The 24,825-nt window shown below is 37.9% G+C and overlaps 1 protein-coding gene across 6 annotated transcripts in view; it reads right to left on the minus strand.

Moving 5' to 3' along the window:
• CSNK1G3 (casein kinase 1 gamma 3) overlaps positions 1 to 24,825 on the minus strand; it is a 100,170-nt gene that overhangs the window by 56,683 nt on the left and 18,662 nt on the right. For all 6 annotated transcript variants that reach the window (XM_054809772.1, XM_054809771.1, XM_054809770.1 and 3 more), the window contains exons 3-5: positions 15,574 to 15,990; positions 11,980 to 12,020; positions 3,500 to 3,569 (exon numbers count right to left, since the gene is read on the minus strand). In XM_054809772.1, coding sequence (XP_054665747.1) covers positions 3,500 to 3,569; positions 11,980 to 12,020; positions 15,574 to 15,751 — 289 coding nt within the window. In that variant the 5' untranslated portion in view covers positions 15,752 to 15,990. The remainder of the gene's footprint in view (positions 1 to 3,499; positions 3,570 to 11,979; positions 12,021 to 15,573; positions 15,991 to 24,825) is intronic.

The raw sequence follows: 24,825 nt of genomic DNA on the forward strand, positions 1-24,825 counted from the left end.
ACAATATCCCTTTGGCCAGTTTGAGTCAGCTGTCCTGGCCATGTGTGGTGGGTTCACCCTGGCTGGGGGCCAGGTGCCCACCAGAGCCGCTCTATCACTCCCCTCCTTCACTAGACAGGGGAGAAAAAGGTATAACAAAAAGCTTATGGGTCGAGATAAGGACAGGGAGAGATCACTCACTAATTATCGTCACGAGCAAAACGGACTTAACTTGAGAGGAAATTCATCTAATTTATTACTAAGCAAAACAGAGTAGAGGAATGAGAAATAAAATCAAATCTTAAAACACCTCCCCCAACCCCTCCCATCTTCCTGGGCTCAACTTCACTCCCAGCTTCAGCCTCCTCCCCACTCAGCGGCACAGGGGGATGGGGAATGGGGGTTACGGTCAGTTCATCACACGGTGTCTCTGCCACTTCTTTGTCCTCAGGGGGAGGACTCCTCTCATCGTTCCCCTGCTCCAGCATGGAGTCCCTCTCATGGGAGACAGTCCTTCATGAACTTCTCCAATGTGAGTCTCTCCCACGGGCTACAGTCCTTCACAAACTGCTCCAGTGTGGTCTCTCCCATGGGGTGCAGACCTTCAGGAACAGACTGCTCCAGTGTGGGTCCCCCACAGGGTCACAGGTCCTGCCAGCAAGCCTGCCCTGGTGTGGGCTCCTCTCTCCATGGGTCCACCGGTCCGGCCAGGAATTTGCTCCAGCATGGGCTTCCCATGGGCCACAGCCTCCTTTGGGTGCCTCCACCTGCTCCGGCGTGGGGTCCTCCACAGGCTGCAGGTGGAATCTCTTACACACCATCATCCTTCCTCCATGGGCTGCAGGGGGACAGCCTTCTTCACCATGGTCTTCACCACAGGCTGCAGGGGGATCTCTGCTCTGGCACCTGGAGCACCTCCTCCCCCTCCTTCTGCACTGACCTTGGTGCCTGCAGAGTTTCTTACATCTTCTCACTCCTCTCTCTGGCTGCAAAAGCTCTCTAACTCGTTTTTTTTCCTTCTTAAATATGTTATCACAGAGGTGCTGATGGGCTTGGCCTTGGCCAGGGGCGGGTCCGTCTTGGACCTGGCTGGCATTGGCTCTGTCAGACACAGGGGGAGCTTCTAGCAGCTTCTCACAGAAGCCACCCCTGTAGCGCCCCCCCGCTACCAAAACCTTGCCATGCAAACCCAACACACCACGTCCCCTCCCAGCTTCTTATGTACCCCCAGCCTCCTCACTGGCAAGGCAGTATGAGAACCTGAAAAGTCCTTGACTTGGTGTAAACATTGCCTAGCAAAACCCAAAATATCACTGTGTTATCAATATTATTCTCATCCTAAGTCCAAATCACAGCACTAACTAGCTGCTCAGAAGAAAATTAACTCTATCCCAGCCAAAAACATGACATGCAAAAAACCCATTAGAATGAGTATCAAATGAGGTGCCTGAGAAAGTCAGACAAGACTCAGAAGGAGCTTACAGGGCTCTACACCTGCTTTGGAATAAAAGCAGGTTACTTCGAAAACAGAGGAGGTCTATACAAGGTTCATAAATATTGAAGACAGTTAGTAACTCATTAGCTTTACCTTCTTGTTTTCATCCCAAAGGTCTCCTCATCTTCATGCAAAACATCAGAGAGATCATTCTCCCTTACAGTACTTCAATAAGGCAACAGAGAAAGTGATAAAGTTGTTGCAACCAACAATAGCGTTAGGAAGATTGAACGATATCTGAAGCAGACGAACTTTGACTTGCCTACATCTTAAACACAGTCCCTCAATCTTATTCCGTAAACAAAAAGGTAAACCAAGTTACGTTTGCCAAGACTTTTTCCCCAAGACTTATTGCCATAAGGATTCCTACCTCTGCAGAAAATAGGCAATGCTTCTGAGTCTGAACTAGTAACTACAGCTTTATTCTAACCTCCACTACACAGCTACTTTGCAATTTTAGATAGTTACAATTGGGTTTGCACAGCTAGGTACTGTCCCTAACTTGTGAGTTGCGCTATCTCATTAGTAAAGCAATTAAGATCTCTGCTTTCCACTTATCAGCTATTTCACAATGCTAATCTAGTGTATGATGACAATTTACAACTACTTAGAAAAAAATAAACATTGTACCCTGATGACTTTCTCCAATTAGCAAGTATATAAGACTCAATATTTTGACCAGACATCCTGCAACTTAATTTTCCATCTATGAAGAACAACACAGAATGTTGTGTCTTGCAAAGAGTTATCTCTAAAGATTCCTGGTTGCAGAGCATTCATACGAGATCAAAAAAAGTTCTATATGAATTGAAAGTATTGGAAAGTATGTTTCCCTAGAGACAGTCTTTAAAGCAGAGCACAAAATTTTGAAAGCTACCTATCTAGAGAAACATTGTCCAGTCTGCGTATCAATGAATATATGATCCTGATTTTTTTTAAATATAAGTAATATTTAAAAAGTATTAAAAGTTATCATAACACATACATTCAAGGCAACAAAATGAAAGTGGTATGGACTTGTTCATTTTGTATTCCTTGACTTTCAGAGATGACTTTTCAGCTTAAATAGTATTTTATTGTAGTTTAAGCATGACTTTAAAATCACCATTACAAAATCCAAGCTGCCTTTGACAGAAAAAAAGGTGTGCATGTAGAAAACAACTATTAGTAGTCCATTTTATATGAGAAACTTCTACATTAGTAAAAAGTGCAAAAGTAACTAATTGCATGACCTACAAAAAATATTCCAGGAATTAAATAATTTTAAAATTTCCATTTTCAAGGAAAAGATATCATAAGAATTTTTGCTAGGGTATACCTGATTTAGTGAAGATTTCTTCTGATTTTCTTAGTTTAAGAAGCTTTACATCTTGCTAACTGACTATATACAGTTTTGTGAAAGGCACAAAAATATGTGAGAAGTTTTAGGTATTGCTCACATATAAAAGCAAAAGATGATAATTGGATCATTGATAGGACCATCATAAGAGTATTTCTGGATGTAAAAGCACCAAGAGGAACAAAATGAGAAATTCAAATCTTAAACTACATTTAAACTTTTTTAAAAAGTATTTAAGAAGCTTGTCAATGGAAATGAAGTAAAGTAAAACTGAGACTGAAGCTATTTAAATATCACGGTAACTTTAAATATAAATATGTGAGTAGCAGATTAGCAGTTTGGTCATTTATAGTGTTTATTCAAAGAGAATGCACTGGCAATACTCTACGACAACTTAGTTTAAGGTATACCCAATATGCACACAAATTCTGTGATATTTAAGACTTATTAAATAGTCTTAGGATTTCACAGACACACTTTCCAGAGTGGAACAAAATGTCTTACAATACTAGAAAAATATGTATATTAATATATATGTATATTAATCCACTGACTCATTGACTTTTTTCTACTTTAAGTAACTAGGGACACTTTATTACATAGATTCATACCTCTAAATCATAAAACTTCTGTGAAAAATTTATCCTGGATTACATTACAGTAAAATGCATGACACTGCTTTTTACCTCCAGATCCTAGCTGCTTGTAGAATCTGTATTCCAAATGTAGCTGTGGTGCTCTCGACTTCATTGGCTCCTGATTTAAAAACAAAAACAACATTTAAAACAAAGCCTCTCTGCCAAAGCTTAAAAACTAATACACTAACTTAATACCAGGTGAACTAATCCTACTGCTTCCAAGCCACATGGTAAGTTTGAATGCTTCTTCTAAAATGACTGGTAATTAAGAAGTTAAGAAACTGAGAAACCTAAACCTCAGTCAGGTAAGACTAGAGCATAAGGGAACATTTATATCATGTATTGTTCCATGCGACTGGGGTCCAACATGCAAACCCTACCACAGACCCACAATGGAACAGCTAAAATATAATTTGTCTCTCCAAATCATGTGGGTGATGTGTCTTGCAGTTCTCAAAAGGTGGCATTGATATGCAGCTTAACAGATCAAAAAGACCGTCCACACACCTGCTATAAGTACAGATGTATCTTTATTGAAAAAAAAAGTTTTATCCTAGGATCTTGACAAAAAATACCAAATCCTTCCACCACATAGTAACAGTTTAGCAGAAATTAAGTAGCACCATTGTAAACTATAAATCTGATATTAAAAAAGCACCAGAATAAATCTGCAGTTTAAATCTTTCTTTTCCCAACATAATTTACATAAGTTAATGAAATCTTAGTTCTGTGTTCTACATACTAATATGGCAAAGTCTCAGAGAATAAAGTGACATGAGATTAAGAACAGGAATACACAAGCAGCCTAAACAAAAGCCCTAACTTCTTGAGAATGTCCCTTTGCAAAGCACAAGGTACATTATTATAAGATCCTTAAAGTAATTTCCTAGACCATCTTTTAGAAGATATGCCTGGTTTCTTGTTATAAGTAACATCTTCTAATGCATCAGTGATAATTTGGACATTAACTGTGCATTATTCCTACACAGATTGCTACTACTAGAATTGCAGCACATAATTAACAAGACTGTTACTACATTTATCAGCAATAATTGATACAGCTGGATGTCAATTTTCAGGAAGAGTTTGGGCATGGTGCTCATCTCTTTCCTCACTCCATCTTCTCTAGAAGCTAACAATTTATTAACCTGTGTTGTTTCCCAGTGGCACATCCAGGTTATAGAAACCATAAGTCAATGCACAATGATGAAAAACTTAGTCCTTTTCCCAAATCCATCTTCCTCCAACATCCAGATGTTTCAAATTGCTGCTACTGCTACAACCAAAGTCCATGTTCAGGTGTATTTAAGCATTTGATTTTGCCAGGATGCCAAAAGTTGAGGACCAAAAGTAAAAAAGGCCAATGTAACAGTTTCTACAAAAACCAAACAGAATTTAATATATGCTTTTTATGTTCCAGAGCGTTCATCCTAGCTGAACACTGGAATTCTTTAAAAAGAAGTGAGCAAGAACTTTCTAAAACAAGGAAGTGTTGGTCCTTCACAAACTGAATTACTAAGTAAGACTAACTGGGCCACCTAAAGGTCCTACTTACAGCTTATGAGAAGAACACATAAAACTTATTGTCAAGTATTAAAAACACTTTCCTGTAAATGTAGGCCTAAGCAAATCAGTGCAACTATCAACTGTCAACACTCAGCTTTCAGAGGCATAAGTAAATACACTATGAAGCATGTTACTGAAACTTTTCAACCTTTTACAAAACCACACAAATTCAGCTACCAGTTTGCCTGCAGTAGTAGTATAGAAGTCTGTTAGTTACAAAATACACCACTCTCTACATGCTCTCTAATTAAAGCTTGTAATTCTGCCTGCTAAGAGGAAAATATTTTAGTCCATAAAACTCTGTATGTCTGCTGAATATACTAAGACAAGACACTGGCTTATGGGCAGTTCAATTTTGTTCGCCTTAATTGAAAAAGAATTTTTCACATACACAGGTATACTTTTTCAAATGAATGCTGTTCATTCCAGTCATCAGCAGGAAAGAGTTCTGATAAGCCTCCAGAAGGCAAATGTTCTCTAACAGTCAAACAAGTCTACCTGGCAACTGCACACCAGCCAAAGACTGAAGTTAAATCCTGTCTAGCAGAGAGACAATTAAATACTTTTACTCCCTCCGATAACGGTGAAAAAATGCAGTAGTATGTACTAGTAGTCCATTTATTGGCTGACAGTCTTCTGGAATTGCCTTATTGTTGTAAGGAGGCTTAGATACCTTCCTGACTGTTCAGTAACTCCAACATACAAAGGAAATACAATCTTCTGTTCAGTGAAATTTGCGAAAAGGCAACCGCAATAAGCTCTTCACAAAAAAAAAATTGTTTTATTCTCACATATCCCACTTTGCAATATGCAGTAAACTTCTGATAAATAAGAAAAGATAGATAAGGATAAATCAAGACAAAGGTATGTTAAGTGTAATCTTCCACCATAACATAAGTTAAGAGTATACCACTGTAACTACATTTTTTATGAATAAGTCTAAAAAGCATATTCAAGAATAAAAAAGAAATGGGAAATTATGGTTCTCTTTTCATCAGTACTTCAGTACATTTCAGCAACTAAAAATAAGCTTGGGAACACATAGCTGTTCAAACATCACGTTAATCCCAGAGGACTTTGCAGCCAACGTCTCCTTTTACTAAAAGAAATTAGTGCATTTTGTTTACTTAAAAAAGCTCAGGTCTTCACTAAAGTATCCTCAAAGAGCCATTTCAGGAGTTCTGCAATGTTCTGTAAACGACCTTCACTACACTACTTTTACATTCCAGTCTAATTATTTCAAAGCTTCTATATTAAAACGCAGATAGCTTCTCTTCCCTGCAAAAGAGCCTTTCTTTCTCATAATGAGGGACTTGTGGTCTTGCTACCATCAAAGAATTAATGTGCAGTTTACTAAACACCAGTTACCTGAGCAGCAGAAACAACAGCTCCTTAGCTTAGAGAGGTTCTTTTGAACCAAGATATTTCCCTCCTGGGTTTGGGGGTTTTTTTTGTGTGTGTGGGATGCTTATACATTCAAACAAAAGGATAATGACACCGGAAATGAGATCTGTTTCAAGTTCATAATGGGAATTTTCTGGCAATTATTTTTGTGCCACAAATACGGAATAAACTACTATGCAATTTCCAAGATGGGCCATTTCCCTTCTAAAGGGCTTTGAGAAAACAGTTTACTTATTCTAACCATAACGTTAGAAATTTTCACGAACTCTGATGTTAACCCAAAGCACAATATAAACATTCAGCTACTACCTACTTTTCATGGTTTTAGTGAGAACTCCTACTCAGTGTACCTTCTGTCTCTGCTTCATATTTTCTTCAGCAATAGCAAACAAAAGCTATTTTCAGGAAAAAAGCTCTTTAAGAGTAGGACTCTTGTTACAGGAAAAGATCAGAGCTGCAGTTGATTTGGATTTACTACAGCCTTCTAGAGAGGTTCTGAAATGGTATCATTCTAGACTGCAATAATTCTTTAAAAACAAAAAAGGGAGGAAAAACCATTCCAGCCTTGTAACCAACTGCAATCTCCTTTTCACACATCCTCCACTTAAAATTATAAGGATTAGAATCATTAATAAATCAATGAATTAAAGATTACAGATTAAGAGCGGCAGTGACTACCTCCTAACTTGCTATCTTTCACACTAAGACAGAAAAATTTACTTATTTCCAGATGCAGCTCAAGCTGAAATTCCTTTAGTTGGTATTTGGTTAGTAGTTAACTATCTTGCAGAAGAGATAAGTTTGGAGAATGGAGAAATTTGACGAAGGGAAAGGGAAGAAGAATGAAGGAGAGGGAAGAGCTGAATAGGAGGCTTAAGTGAAGTAGAGGGTCATGTAAAAAAAGAAGTAAATTTAACAATAAATGAAAAGGTGCGCAGGAAAGGTACGGTTCATGTACACCAAATAGTTATTGCTGAAGAACCACCCGAGCACAAGATACCAATTTATATACTAACAGACCAGCAGAAATATACAAACACAGATAGACAGTGCACAATTGATAAAGCCCAGTTCTTGAAAGTGTCATTCCAGTCCTTAAAAAGTCTGTTCCAACCTTTCAAATCTGAGTATCTGTCAAACCAAAACAGGCCATAATGAAAGAAGTCAGATTAAGAGTAAGATCCTGGAACTGTTGCCGTTTTACCAGAATATATATGCATTTACATATAAATTTTATACATTAAAATGCATACATTGTATGACCCTCAGGTATTAAGTGTTCAAACTATTTCCTTACACAAGTAAGTGCTGAAGTTGCCATAAGCATCATAAACAGGAACATAGTTGTATAATTTTGTCCACAAGGGAAACATTAATTCACACAATGAAAAGGTTAAGTCAAAACAGTAGTTAGAAAATCCATTTACTTTTAACATCAGAAGCACTCCTGCAAGCTGCTGCATAAATGCAGCCATTATAATTCATGCTCTTGAGAAAAACCCACACAATCCTCCTGCACTAGAGTGTAAGGTTACCATTCATATGCAAAACATCTGGCATAGGAGATGTCTTGCTGCTCACAAGAAAACAGTACATCAACAATGGAATGGAATGCTTCCATGAGGAATGCTGATATGGTTTTAGTATACTTCAGGACAGATATTACCACAACTGTACCTGCCAAGGATTTTCTGCTCAAACTGGAATACGTACGTAACTGTACTGGGTCTGGCTGAGCTAGAGTTAACTTTCCCCATAGCAGCACTCACAGTGCTGAGCTGTGTATTGGTAGCTAGCAAGGTGTTGGTAATACACCAGTGTTTTGGCTACTGCTGAGCACTGCTCACACAGCTCAAGGCTGTCTCTCTAACGTTCCCCCCTCACCAACAGGCTGGGGGTGGGCAAGATCCTGGGAGGGGACACAGCCAGGACAGCTGGCCCCTACTGACCAAAGGGATATTCCATACTGTATGACATCTGCTCAGCAATAAAAGCTAAGAGAAAGGAGGAGGAACCCTCCCAGGAAGTGGCTGGACATCACGTGATGATGGGAAGTAGAGAATAAATCTTTTTTTTTCCTTTGCTTCCACACATGGCCTTTGCTTTTGCTTTCTTAAACTGCCTTTACCTTGACCCACAAGATTTCTTCCATCTTGTTTTTTCCCTCACCCCGTGTGCTGAGGAGGGGAGTGACAGAGCAGCTCGGTGGGTACCTGGTGTCCAGCCAGAGTCAACCCACCACAGTCCTTTTGGGCACACAACATGGGACATGAAGAATTCAAGATAAGCATAATAATTGGGAGAAGTAACAGGCAAAACATGGACTGAACAATGTTAGAGAGCAGAATGATCATGGAGAATTTTGGTGGTTGTAATTGTGCTGAAAGGAAGAAGGGTGGATTGTGTGTAAATTGTTCACTTTCATTAGGTGTTGTGATGATGCTATTTTGATTTTGGTGTGGGGAATTATTTTTTGTTGATGTGAGTGAAGTTTCTTAACGCTGTGCAATGAATGTGGATTTTAATAGTATTTCTTAAATATGTGATTCACAGAGGCAAGGAGTGGAATGTATTTGGTTTGCGTGGCAAGGTTTTGGTAGCGGGGGGGCTACAGGGGTGGCTTCTGTGAGAAGTTGCTAGAAGCTTCCCCCATATCTGACAGAGTCATGTCAGTCGGCTCCAAGACAGACTCACCGCTGGTCAAGGCCGAGCCCATCAGCAATGGTGGCAACACCTCTAGGGTAACATAGTTAAGAAGGGGGGAAAAAAAAACCACCAGGAGCAATTGCAGCTGTAAGAGAAGATGTGGGAGAAGCAGCCCTACAGACACCCAGGTCAGTGAAGAAGGAGGGGGAGCAGGTGCTCCAGGCGCCAGAGCAGAGATTCCCCTGCAGCCCATGGTGAAGACCATGGTGGGGCAGGCTGCCTCCCTGCAGCCCATGGAGGATGATGGTGGAGCAGAGATTCCACCTGCAGCCCGCGGAGGACCCCACACTGCAGCAGGTGGAGGCACCTGAAGGAAGCTGTGCCCCTGTGGGAAGCCCATGCTGGAGCAAGCTCCTGGCAGGACCTGTGGCCCCATGGAGAGAGGAGCCCACGCTGGAGCAGGTTTGCTGGCAGGACTTGTGACCCCGTGGGGGACCCACACTGGAGCAGTTGGTGAAGAACTGCAGCCCGTGGGAAGGACTCATGTTGGAGAAGTTGGTGGTGGACTGTCACCTGTGGGAGGGACCCCATGCTGGAGCAGGGGCAGAGTGTGAGGAGTCCCCCCACCACGAGGAGGAAGGAGCGGCAGAGACACCGTGTGATGAACTGACCACAACCCCCATTCCCCGTCCCCCTGTGCCACTAGCAGGGAGGAGGGAGAGAAATCGGGACTGAAGTTGAGCACAGGAAGAAGTGTGGGATGGGTGGAAGGTGTTTTTAAGATTTGGTTTTATTTCTCATTGTCCTACTCTGATTCGATTGGTAATATATTAATCTCCCCAAGTTGACTTGGGTTTCCCTGTGATGGTAATTGCTAAGTGATCTCTCTCTGTCCTTTTCTCATAGAATGGTTTGTGTTGGAAGGGACCTTAAAGCTCATTCAGTTCTAACCCCTCCGCCATGCGGTCTCAACCCACAAGCCTTTTGTTATATTTTCTCTCCATTGTCCAGTTGAGGGGGTGGGGGGTTTATAAAGCAGTTTTGGTAGGCATCTGGCATCCAGCCAGGGTCAACCCACCAGTATAATTCAAGTAGCCCCATTCCGGATGGCTAAACTTGAACTACAAACAGGTGCAGAACACAGAGGAAATTAAGAGTGGCTCATTTAGGATAACAAAACAAAGACTGAGCACGTAGGCCTAATGACTGGTCTCAAAACACAAAGGGAGTAAGTGCCAGAGATAAGGAAAAACTGTCAGGCATACATTTTAAAAGGGAGCAGTATGATCTACCTGTTAGAATAAAGTCCTGGCACTGTCTCCAGTAAGAAGAGAACCCACTAATTCTACCTGCTAATAAATGTAATTTTACCTCCTAATGACAATGCAAGATCTAGTGTTGATTTTCACTAAGATTCCTTCCATCTGTTGTCTATTGCAAAGACGCTATAGCTTTTCATACCACTAATGTAAGAGAACAACTCAAAAAGTTAACTACATATTCAGAGTTCTTTAAGCACTACTAGTAAATTATAGACATAGTTTACTACACAGGTTCTTTAGTGACTTCAAAGTTATTCAATAATGATAGTTCAAACATTTTGCACAACTGTAAAGGAACAGCTGTACCATTAAGTAATTTGGAAACAAAGTAAAAGTTGCCACTGAACAGTATCTTTGAAAATTGAAATGGGTTAAAATAGTAGCTAAGTTTATTAATAGTAACATATATAGAATAAAAATGTTTTTACCAAAATACACCGATCAGATTAAAAAGTTCTCTTGCTCTACATCAAGTAATTAGTGCTTAAAAGAAAAAATCACTATCTTGCAAACTATTTCTGAACACTCTTTCTAGTAAACAGCCTTTAACTAGAGGAATTCTCAGATAATTTTCAAGTTTTACCAGACATAAAAAATAACTTCAAGATATTTTAAAATGAAATTATTTTAAATCTGGTATAACCCACACACAGTAACCCTCAAAACTGCATCCAGCGTCACTCTTTCAAACCATAACTTGGATGTTTTTAAATCTGTAACTACTCCTGAACTAAATATTTTTCTAAGGATAGTGATACAAATATTTTTCAAGAGTTTATTATGTATTTTTGTGACACTTTTTAGATTCCCCATCTAAAGCCATGAATTTCTCTTCCCATAGTTTATCTTTCACTTTATGAAACCAGAAATTCACTATACTATGCTATGAAAAACGTTCAGTCCTACTGCAGCAACAAGAAATTAATGGAAGTGCTAAAATTCCTTCAATGACAAAAAGTAAACAACTGAATTTTATCTTGAAATACTTTGGTTACGAAAACAGTCATTTACCAAGAAGTTAAAAGTATCCAGAAGCAAAACATGAAGTTAACTGAGTAGTTCTGATGAAAGATGAAGAATGACATATTAATAAAATATCCAAATTTGCCATGCTTGTAAGTGAAGAAAACATTTTATATATCATTGCAAATAAAACAAGTCTACCAAAACAGATGAAAAACAGGTTGAGGTGGGACTAAGGGTGTTAAAATACTGGCAATCTACAGATTTTCTGGAGCTTCTCTAGTCACCTGATGTCAGATTCACATTAAATTTGGTGTTCCTCTAATTGCTGCACAAAAAAGGAATCTACTAAGACAACTGCTGAGCATATCCTTGAAGCAGTAATCAATTATCATCGACTTTACAAACATAGATTTAGCTCTGAGAACAGTGGCAACAATTGACACTGGTTTTCTTCAATACAGCCGAAGTATATAATTACATCTATCACTAACTGTTTTCATCTAGTCAGTTGAAAACAAACAAGACTATTAAGGATTTCAATTAAGGAAATCAAACTATTATATATGAAAGGAAAATTCTGATTAGTTTCTCACCCCAAATCCTTTAAAAAAACCCATTACTTACCAGCTTAATTGCCACATATTCACTTGTGTATAAATTTTTTCCTTGAAAAAAAGAACAAAAACAAGAATGTGAGACATTAGCTTTCCTGTTCAAGTTAAATGCCATTTAAACCTCAAGAAAGTCTTTGAAACATTTTTCATCTGAGGTGCTAGGGGTTCTGGTAGTGACTTACAAAAAAGTAGCTTTATTATTTATTATTATTATACATACTTTAAAGAGAACTTTGTTCTTGAATAGCATAAAGGGCAGTTTCACTGAGAGAGTTTCAGCTCTATCACCAAGTTTGGAAAATTTTTATGGCCTAGAAAAGCTTGAAAATTGGTTAACTAATATAAGTGGAATGTGATATTCTACATTTTCATATTTATTGCTGAAAACTCTTTAAAATTTATTTTTAAGTTATCATATGGTTTTGGAACACCAAACACTAGTTCAAGTTAGAATTAACAGGATTTTTTTTTCCTCAAGTCTGTAATTTACTAAGCTTAAAGTTAGGACAAACAGGGCAAGAATATTACAGAGTTAAATGCTTACATCATTTGGAAAATGCATCTGCTGCTTTAAAACTCATTCTGTAACTGGATAAACATATTTCAACAAACATTACTTCAAATTGTGTGCAATGATTAAAATATTAAACAAGCTTTATAGATGTAAAATTAAAAAATAGCACATAAAGGAAAGAATAAGTTGTTACTTCTGACACACTTCATTTCTCTACAGTCTTCAAAAGAGTTTAGTGCGTATTATTTTTAATGACAATCCTACTCTTTTCTCTGTAGTATTACTCGGGTCTGATTTTCTCGTGTTTATCTCAGTTTTGTTAAAAAAAATCAAATAGGGAAAAGACATGGATCAAGACAAAAAAGGTTCCCTGAAAAGACAGTTCCATTTATAGTCAAAAGACTATGATCTCAGTTCTAATACTTATTTTTAAAAATAGAGTACTCTTGCAAAGCTGAAAAAAGATGTTATTAAAATCACACATTTGTTAAGGGTTCAACTTTACAAAAAGCAAGTTACCTGAAGAAACTCTTGCAGGCACCCTCCTCATTCAGTCTATTAGATACATAAATCAGCTTCTGGAGTAGCTAACAAATCCAGTTACATTTAAGTGACTGGATAATGCGTTCCAGTAGCTGAATGCAGTAACAGGCTTACAATTCTGAAGAAACACCAGAAGGGCCATTATAACTTCCCATGTCGTTATTCAAGACAATTGTCTCTTTAAAATACGGAGGACAGCAGATTTGACACCACCGTTGGTCTATATCTTAGCACAGAACAGGTATTGCGTAATGCATCTTATGCAGCAGCAACAAGCTTTCTTTTACTACCCCATCAGTTTATCATAACAGTAACTCAGAAGAGCCTTAAGATTAACAGCTCAATATTCAAAACAGTTTAATCTTTTGCAACGCTTTTGGCACATACAGCCAATTTTGCATTTGATCCACAAGCCACTGCAGAAGTCTGGCAATACATTTTTTCTCAGGTCAAAGAACTACAATGACTACTGATTTGTAACTCATTTTTTATCTTCTGAAGTGCAACTTCACTGCTCTTTAACAACTTTATCCCTCCTTTAAGATTCAGCCCTAAGACACATGCTCAAAATATATCCCAGTTTGAGGAGGTACCTAAAAAAAATTAAGTGCTTGTGTTCATCTTTGTAGGATGGATGCACATTTTAAGTTAGTTGCTACTGTAGTAGTGTAAACGCAAAAATAACAAATTTAAATCAGAATCTGTAATACCAATCTTAACTCCTGCTTTCAGTAACTTACGCATTTAAAACATCTTACACCACAAATAACAATAAATAAGGATATAAAATATCTACTATATCTGCATAAAAGGAAGACGCTAAAAGGAGAAAGCCTGCACTTGTCCTGGTGGCTGTTGCAGGACAGTACACTACATTTTTCTTCCTGTTTCTTGTACTTGTTTGTCCCATTTTATTTCAGTAATATCAGACTTTAAGTCTTAACTACTTCAAGAATTTAGAATTAAATAGATTATTTCGCTCTATCTGCTGCAAGCAAATGAGTTAATCTGACAGTGATCTGAAACAGATAATCAACTCCATATGTTGTGACCACTCCAAGGTAACAGACAGGAAAAAATTTAACTTAATTAGTTTACAGTTGCTTTCAAGTAGTAAATGTGACATCAATTATACTGGTTTGATTTCGTTCATTGAAAGGTTTAAAAGAAAAATTATCATACAAAGCCAGTTTAGAAAAGTTTAAGACAAATTGAAGACAGAGCTTCAGCTTGACTTGTGAACTGCAGAGACACATATATAACACTGTAAAGGTCAAAATATATCAATCTTGTCTAACTATTAATAGGAATAACAAGAGTACCTCTTATTGAGACTGTGTTAAATTCAGTATTCTCAGCCAGAGCTCCAGCAATGTTATCTTTCATCTCTCTAAAGTATTAACATGCTAAACTTGTTTACATTCTAACTCAGACTAGATAGAAGGCCCCTAGAAAGCACTATATTAAAAACATGATATATTTTATGCATGTTAGAAACATGCATATATAAAGATGTTATATTTTATGCAAGCACTATATTAAAAACATTGTCTGAAGGATAATGAGTAGTAATTCTATCAGAGGCAGAAGATCAACAGAAACACAACACCTACGTTGCCCACTCTACTCTCAAATACTCTACTGTCAAGCCCATCTCTCTTTAAACCCTGAAGCAGTGCATTAACTCAAGCTTTCCAGGAATACTGGAATAAACTCCTGCCATTAAGTGTCAAGTTATATTTGTTAACACATACAGAATTCCCAGATCTTGAAAATCCTGGCTAACCATGCTGTCATCCTGGAAATTTAAGTCCCCCAAACTAAATATACACTCTTCCAAAAGCACACACCCATCTTTTAGTGTCTATTTTAATAAATGGTAAAATTTCCAGATTTGCTGCCCAAATTCTTCTAAATTCCACAGGTCCTTCTCAGTCTGTCCCTTCTTCATCATTTGATTTTCATCCATCTGCTCAGCAGGGAACTGACTGAATTACCCATCTCCCAGACTGATGGATTCTCACTGCCCTTGTCCAGCAGCAGCTCACTCTTTAGCCTCACTGCACTGTTGCTGATGGAAAGGAAATCAAGGAATCCAAGAGCTTGCTGCTATTAAAAATTCTGTATTGCCTACTACAGTGTCTCCAAGACCACAGTACTACAAGCTGGACCAACAGGAGGAGAATGTGTTTCACATACACTTAGTCCCAAATACATCTGAATAAACTTCAGGAAGCCAGGAAAAGTAGCAAAATACAACCACCATATCTTGGAAAAGACAACTGACTGAATTTAGGATAGCACTGCACACAGTTATGAAACATTTTTAGTCCCAGAAAGTCTTCTGCTACAGAGATTCTTGATATCTGAGAGAGCTTGCACTGGCCAGGGTCAAACAACAAAAGATGTGCAAGGCAAATTTAACCTATCTAAAACTTGAAAGTACTTTGAAGAACTGTTAGTGTGTTCATGTAGACATTTTCAAGCCTAGACTGCATACAATGGCCTTGAGTAATGTAAACTGAAATAAAGAAACAAGGATCTTACCTAACCGTAGTTCTCCAAAATTACCACATCCAATTTTTTTGCCAACTCTGAAGTTAGGTCCAACCATTAACACTCCAGAATTTGAAGAACCAGTTCCACGTGGATTATGGCCTGACCTCCCACTAGGCCGTGCCATTCTTTCATCTGCCTTGTCCTTGTCTTTCTTTTTATTCTCCATGTCAAGTTTACGGTACTCCACTTTGATTTCTTCCTCTTTTTAAAAATCAGTATAAGCAAACTCCAGTTGGACAATGTGAGAATGAAAACATCACTGGTAAAGTGCCCAGCTGGTTACTGTCAGTAAGCAGTTAACAGCAGCACGTTCATCCCATTCGCAAAGCCTTGGTAGTATCTGTAGGAAAAATATATCTCCAGAATGCACACCACCAGCAATATTTACTAGTATTTACAGGAATTCTGTTAAAGAAAAACAAAGTTATTCAATAGAGTAAAATTCTTGTACAAAATTACCTCTCCCTTCAACTAGTCATACAGTTAAGCTATAATTAATTACATTTGCTTTACAGATCCTCTATGAAAAGCACTACTGTAAGGTTAAAGCCCCTGATTCTAGCACGTAATGGCAAGAGATATTGGTGTGACAGAAGTGAGCTAAAAATCTCGAGGCTTAATGCAACAGGTATTTCAAAAACAAACAAAAACACAACCCCCAAACCTATAAAACTACTTCCTGACGAGGTGGACACACTTAAAATGGACATTGAGGCATTCATTGCATCTTACACCAGCTCTGCAAAAGAAAGCATTTTATTTCTGGTTTGTTTTTTTTCCCCACCAGTAGTACCTGTTGATCTAAGGAAATGCTCAAGTTGCACAATTATTGAAGTTATAGAAAGATACTCAAACTTAAAATTATTCCACAATCTTTTCTGAATTATCATTTCTAAGAAGCAAAATTTATACACTCATGGCAAGGACACTTCAGTTCTTTCAGTTATTTACTTATTTTCCCCTGCCCCATTTAACTATGTCATAAATTTGCTTCCTCATTCCCCTTGTCCACCATTTAGCATCATTGCCCAGACACTAATTCCAATGTGGACTTCAGCAAAAACATGTTAGCTTCCTATTGCAATAAAGAATCCTAAGAAAGCTTTCATTTTTATCTTGCCCATAGGAATAGTGGATATAGTTTTCTATTTGACAACAGTGGTTTAAAAATCCAAAATTCAAAAGATAGTTGGCTACTATGTAGTCAAAATTTCAGGGCAAGTTAAATATCTGTTCAAAATTATTTTGCTATATTTGCTTCAATGGTAGGAATACACTGCAGTAAAAGAAAACACCCTCTGAAAAAACAAAGTATTTCATGTGCTACAGCCTATTTTAAAGATAATCTTCAGGAGCTTATGTTTAAACACTTTGAAGATACTTTTATTTCTTAAACCCACTTCTCACAAAGTAAAATTATTACATCACAGCTTATTACAATATTTTAAAAATAAAAAATCCAGTAGAGATGACATACCAAACAATATAAACAACCACCGAAATAACTGCATCTGCTGAATCATGGATATTCATAGCATCGTCATAACTAGATGATATTTAAAAATCAATAACGAACAGTTGATTAACCTATCACCTGAACAATGAAGCACGTGGAAATTTGGCAAAGAAACACCATCATATTACTATGAAAGGGAGAATGAAAGACTTGTTCTGAGAACAATCAAAAAACACAAATGCAGGTTCCAATCCAAGTACACTTGCTTAATGCAAGAAAAAGGACTTTAGCAGTGAGTCTGAATGAATGCAGTGGTGTGGTATGGTATAGACAGAGGCATTTAAGAGAAAAATACAAAACACATTTGGATACAACATAATCCTGCAGGTTCAAGCACCACTGCTAGATACCCTAAAGTCACTTTCCAAACCACAGATCTCAGAGGAATAGACTCAACAGGAAGCAATAGGTAATTTTTCCTCACTCACTGTGCTACAAAATCTTGGGAAGAAATAAGAAAACTAGAAATGGAATATGTTGAGGCAGACTTCAAGGGCACCATTTAGTACTTAGAAGGTCAGTATATTTGATGCAGCAGACTGCATAAATATTTTAAGTATTAAAGAAAAAAGGGTTATGGTCCATACCTTACTGGTTCTCCAGTGATAAATAACAAGGTAAACAATCCTAGAATGTTTAGTGCTTCATGGCAAATAGAATCAATGCACCTAAGCACAGCATATTACTGCCATCACCAAAGAGTAAAAAAGCATAGACAGTTACTAACACAATGCTTTCGTAATGTCGGTAGCAGTAGAAGGCCAAACTTCCTGGCCCTATTTTCCACATACCAAAATCTTCATACTACCAAGTGCTGAAAGACATATCTTAGAACAGTCAAAGACTAGAAAGGCACTAATAGTTCACACCAATGATACCAATGGGCTCCACAACAGAGCACTAGGCCTACAGAAGGGACTGGATATGAGGGCAAACCTAAAGAAATCTAAATCCCATTTCAGAGTTAATAGGATTCTTAGCTTACAAGTCTTCCATAGCTTACCTATTGACACAAATACAAAATCTAATCACATGTGAAATTAGTTTAAAATTGTATTCTTCTAACGCATCACAACTTCATTTTAGAAGGACAAAACAGTTCTAGTTTTCATTTATTTCAGACTTCCCCAGGTTGTATTTAACTATCACCTGGGCACAGCATGTAGCCTTGCTAACTGAGCAGAAAATCTAGCTATAACAGGCTGGGTTCTGAGGGTACTCAGAAGTAAGTCGTGATGCATCAGGAGCATGGAGTAACAGGCAGGCAACATGAGGACCGAGGGCACCAGAAATTCAGTAGCAGCATTAAGGCAATGGCGATCTCTAAGAAAGCACTTGTGAGCCAAAGTCCATATTACTGGAGAAGCTTCCAGTCTCACACTGTTTCAGCTCATACAGCAATAAAACAGTACCAGAAAAGCCAAGCTGGAGCTCAAGGACAGATTTTTTAGTATTTATGCAAAGATATTAGCTGCTCTGTGTACATGCTTGTCCAGATGAAGCCTAGTAGTTAACAAGGCACTGAAGCTTTGCCAGTGACAAATTAATTTGCACAATATAATTTTTTAAGCCATTTATAATCATAGGAAGATCCTGAATTTGGAAAATCCAAATCATAATCAAACCGACCCCTTAATAGTATTAAGTTAGAGATGAAGACTTACAATACATTTAGAATCTTCATTTTAAAAATATCCTATCCACACACACCCAAATACCTTTTCCCACAATGTAACAGTCTAATACTTTAGATAGCAGTTTGTTAGGCACTAGTGGCAACAGACTTTCTCAAGTTTATACTAATACTACTCTTCACCAAGAGAACTTTTTTCTGATTACTCAATACACAGCCTCAGATGCTGAAAATGTCTTACTATATAATGCTGCACACTTAAATATCAAATCAGATGCTCTTTTAAGCAATAAATTAACTTATATTTTATAAATTAATTGAAACCGCCAATTTGGAACAGAATCCTGCAAAGAAATTATTGCCAGTATTTTTTAATTCCAGTCTTCACTCTGAAACTGAAGTTACAGCAGTTAAGTTTTAATTCTTTTCAAAAACTGAGCTAATTTATGAGAAATCTCTTTTTGCCCTTCTTTTTTTTAAAAAAAATCTTTTGCAAGATGCCCACTCTGCTCTCTCACTCCTCCTCCTCAAAAGAACAGTGGGAAGAAAAGGTGAAAAAGCTCATGGGTCAAGATTAATTTATCGCCAATTAAAATAGGGTAAGACGGTGAGAAATAGAGACAAAGCTAAAAACACCTTTTCCCCTAACCCCCTTCTTCCCAGACTCAACTTCACTCCTCTACTTCCCAGTTCCCTACCTCCTCCCCTCCCAGAGGGACACAGAGGGATGGGGGGGTTGGGGTTGGGGTTAGTCTGTAACAGCTCGCCTCTGCTGCTCCTTCCTCCTCATGCTCCAGCATGGGTCCCTCCCACAGGCTACAGTTCTTCACCAGCTGCTCCAGCATGGGTTCCTCCCATGGGGTGCAGACCTTCAGGAGCAGACTGCTCCAGCGTGGGTCCCCCACAGGGTCACAAGTCCTGCCAGCAAACCTGCTCTTGCCTGGGTTCCTCTCTCCATGGGGCCACAGGTCCTGCCAGGACTCTGCTCCAACATGGGCTTCCCATGGGGGCACAGCCTCCTTCAGGTGCCTCCACCTGCTCTGGTGTGGGGTCATCCATGGGCTGCAGGTGGATATCTGCTCCACCATCAACCTCCATGGGCTGCAGGGGTACAGCGTGTCTCACCACAGTCTTCACCAGGGGCTGCAGGGGAATCTCTGCTCTAGCACCTGGAGCACCTCCTCCCTCTTCTTCACTGACCTGGGTGTTTACAGGGCTGTTTCTCTCATATCTTCTCACTCCTCTCTCACAGCTGCTGCATAGCCTTTTTTACCCTTTCCTAAATACATTTTCCTGGAGGTGCCAGCAGCTTCACTGCCAGGCTCAGCTGTGCCCTGCAGTGTGCCTGGCACAAGGCAGCCCCCCACATCTCCTCACAGATCCCCCTGTGGCCCCTCTCTCCAGCACCTGAGCACAGACAGCCAGTGCATTTACAAAAGCAACACTCACGTCTTTCAAATTGGTGAAATTCCACACGCTATATGTAACTGCTTTTTTAACGCAGCAAGTTCTTCCAGGAGAAACAGCCTACTTTTCAACTTAAAAAAAAAACACTGCTTCCAAAACTTTTGTGTCCACACACAGACCCACCACAAGCCGTTTCCTAGATGTCATTTTAAAATACCTCAGAATGCAGTAATAGAAAAAATAATTTACAATGGATTCAAGGGATAAAGATAAGCTTGAGTATAAGCTTCAGTATTTATCAAGTAGATTAGTTTTGTAAATGGTACTAGCATTTTGAGAGCAAATCACAAAGCAGGAAAAAACAATAAAACCCAATAAATAGTAAATAAACTGATTAGTGAATGCCTTCCTAAAAAAGTATATTTTCTCATAATGTTTATTGAGTGTTTTATTGAAATTTAAGGCAACAATGCATGAAACCAAATACATTATTAACAACATAAACTTCAGTTTCCAAAAATGCATCTATTATATGGACGAATCTATTATATGGTAATGTATGCCCTTCCCTCTTCTACTGTTGAACCAACAGATATTACAGTTACATTACAGGTATGCTTTCTTATATTAACTGAAATTAGCACCTTTTATCAGATTCCTGCTATTCAAAGATCGGAACCCTCGTACACTTTTCACACAGTACACGTCAGAAGACAAACATTCCTGTGACAGTTTCTCCAGGACATGTGTTCTTTTACAATATTTCGTAATAAAATCATCTGCAGCTACTTTGAGATAAGGAAAGAACTTAGACTTTCTTCCTACTGAAACTCCTGTTCAACATTTTGTGAAGTATTCACCTTAGAAATACAGAAGGCATTCATGGTTTTTATTTACACTGCATTTACCTATGACAGAGTTATACTGTCGATGGCAGTATCTTTTCTTCACCATAATCCTCACATTCTAGAGGAAAAGCACTAAAAGGCAAAGATAGATAGATAGATAGAGTATTTGCAATTACTTGGGCGTGCAAAAACTTCTGATACAGAATGCAAGTAAATTACAAATTACAGGAACTGCATTAGTTTTCCTAGACTGTTAAGGAAGAACCAGCAGATTTTTTTCAAAGACTCAATGTAATTTTTAGGGCTCAGAAGTCAGACAGTGTTCAGAAGTGTGCAACATGTGAAGTGAAAAAATAACACATACAGTGTAAGCATTCTAAATTATTTGCAAACTCCTTTTCTTGCTGTGTGCTAGTTATATGGGCTATATTCTTCTCCCATGCAATCTGCCTTAAAAATGTGCCAACTTCATCCTCATTTCACAGCTCCATTTTCTGTTTAATTTTCATTTTCCATCTCTGCCTACATAAATGAGCATACTTGACCCATAAGCTTCAGCCATATATCAGGGAATATTGTTAGGATTTAAATAAGCCTTCTTGTTCAAAAAATATACGATTAAATATCAGTATAACAGCAGATACAACACCAAAGCCAAGTTAACAAAGCAATGTCATAGGAGTGAAATGACTATTTCTGTTCAAGTATGAAGAAGAAGAGAAGGCAAAGGAAGCTATGAAAAAGTCAAATGGTATCAAACAGTTGGAAAATTAATTTTATCTTAGTTAGAAATTAGATCTACAATCCATATTGACTGAGGATAAAAGGTGAAATGAGACTGGAAGACCTGTAAGGAAGCCATCAGAATAACTGAGATGCAACACTAACATCAGCTAACAGAGGTTTTATTTGATGGAATTTAATAGACATTCCCAAGCACTGTAGAGAGACTGCCTGAAAAGGAAGGAGTGGTGAAGACAAGCTAGAAGAGCGAAGACAATAGCTAGATATGTTTCAGTTGACTGAAAGGAATCATACACCTAACACCTGCAGAAGAGTAAAAGGAATCTCAGACTCAGTTTTAGAAACATAAATTAAAATTGATAGCAAATGACAGCCAGGCTACTGGTCTGTGTCAACACACAACATAAATACAGAACATACAGTCAAATTAACCAAATAAATAATAACTTAGCCACAAGACTATAGTAACACCATCCCAAAACAAAAATCCCAATTTGCAATGAAGCAGCACATGAGGACAACTGCATTTATTGGGTCCACAAAGAATTAACTATTTCTGCCAGTACTGGCTTTACCACAGTTGATGTAAGAATTTGAAGGCAAAACTTAATAGCTTGGATTCACCAACACAGTGGTGTGGCTAACCTGCTAGCACTGGAAATACAGTAGTTACTCCCAGCTCAGGTGGGTTTGCTCCGTTCTCTTCTCCATTAAATGAGCATGCTGTAATTAAACTACATGCATTATCACTTCCAAACTTTTGCATGCTTGACCTCACAACTTCAATAATGCTCCTCGTGCACTACAATAGGTGATTAAATATTTCTTCCACAAAGGCAAGGCAACGGACTAAATGGACCATTCCCTAAAGACCTCTACTATCTAAAGGTTAGATAAGCAATTTTGTGATACCTGAAGAGGACAGAAAGACAACTGTTTCCTTGAAAGGACATTTTTACTCTACAGAATGTTTTACGCATGATTTGCATACAAATCTTCCTTATATAATAGACAAGGAGATTCCAACTGGGAAAATCCACCCTGTTTGAAATGTTTGGTTTTCACTCCCTCTGCTGCATAAAATTTTACACGTAGAGCAAGTGAAGGAGTTTTAATGGAACTATACAGTTCTATGAACAAAAACGATCCTTCAATTCACCACTATACTCAAACTATTTTTCATTTAAATTCATGTTGTGCAGTTGTATAATCTTGAAGAACTCAGAACACTGAAAACTCCCTAAGAATACATACAGAGCTAGACATATAGAAATTAAAATTAAGCAAATATCTTCCACGTGAATTCACTGGAGAAAACTTATTTTTTCCTCTAACAAATAGATTATGATCTCTGAATGATTTATACTTAGAGTATTTGCTTAAACATCTAAAGAAAACTGTTTAAAGGCACTGAAGAAAAACAATGTAATATTAGCTACATGGTGAATAAATAGGTGAGTTAGAAGAACAGATTCAGGGTTTATTCTGTCTTCTGCTCCATTATACCCTCAGTATATTCAACAGCTTTGCTACTATTGTTCCAAGTTCACACATTACCCAAAAGAACACATTATTCATTAAGCAAACATATGCTGCTACAGAAAATCTGTGAAGCAAAACAATCTTTACCCAAAGATTACCTACATTGGAGAAATTTTCCTTTAAATCCTCTTAATCTTTTCCTCCTTTATTCAGTATTCAAAACCTAATAAAGCAGTGCAACACTAGCTATAAGAAAAAAGGATAATTACACAAGGCCACAAAAAAATTATCAAATCTTCTAATCATATTGTATTAAAGTTCTCCTTTTTCCAGTGCCCTGGAAACAACTGCCATTTCTTTAGATTGCATCACTACCAAAGATCACACACACCCAGTCAAACAATTTCTTTCACATCTACTGGCAAAAAAAATCTCAAAGCCCTAGTTGGGCTGGCAATTTTAAAGCACCGTTGTGTTTTATTATCACACAAGTATTCCTAATTTCTTGCACAGCCATACTCATGTAAGAGCATACCATTAAAAGTTTGCTTCAGGGTCAAAGTCAAATTATTGCCAGAAAGTGGCAGGCTGCTAAAATTCAAATTCTAATACAGGGATTAGCACACAGGAAGAAATGACACCTAAAAAACATTTTAGACATCCCTAGATTACAGATATATATCTATACATCTCAAGCTCAGTTGAAAATGTCCCAATTAACACTACCAAAGGCTATATCCTCACAACAAGAACCCTACTGCACAGCAATACTTTCTAGGACCTTATATAAGGCAGAGTAAAAGACTAACTCATTTAGGCACATTCTTTATTCATACATCTCTCAAATGGCTGAGCCTGCAGCAGCAACACTGTAATTACATCCAAGTTTACATGTTCCAAGGTGTATGTCATAACAACGTTCATATTCAAATGTGCAAGTCACCTCTAAAATAAAAACTAGCTACTGCATTCCTTTTTCATGTTCCACATTTACTCTTAAATAAACCTATCAAGAAAATATTAAATCTGCTAAATAAAACATTCCACTGTCCAAAAGTGACGAAGTTAAATGAAACATGCAACCATATCTGCTCCCTTAGGTATCATATGCATTACCAATCAGAGTTTAATTACAAGATCCTCTATCACTGCTAGTATCAGTATGTCTCTAGTTTTAGAAAAAGTATACAGTAGCACAAGAGCTAGGGAGGGAAAGAAAAGATTCCATGAAAAAAAGAAAGATAGTAAAGAAACACCTCTGGTTTAAGCACAAAGCATTTAAAAATTCACCCAGGCTCCTACCGTTTTCATACATCTTCAGTTTTTCCTCACCCTTCAAGGTTCTTTGTTCACATACTTCTATTCCCAAGGTCTCGTGGGTTTTGGCACTAACATTAATGCAGAGGCAAGGTTTCTCCTTACACCTTCTAGAAGAGTGCTGAAAAAGTTTCTAGTGCCTCTGCCACAGATTTCCAAGAGCCTTTCTCTAACATTAGACATAGTCTTTAAGGAATAATTCACCTACTAAGTAGCCCTTATTTCAGATGGAGAATAGTCACATTCAATTTCCAGTATTCATTCAAATGTTACAAATTCATTTGGACCACAGA

Source organism: Grus americana, chromosome Z (genome assembly GCF_028858705.1).
Source record: "Grus americana isolate bGruAme1 chromosome Z, bGruAme1.mat, whole genome shotgun sequence".
In the NCBI taxonomy this organism is placed as follows: domain Eukaryota; kingdom Metazoa; phylum Chordata; class Aves; order Gruiformes; family Gruidae; genus Grus; species Grus americana.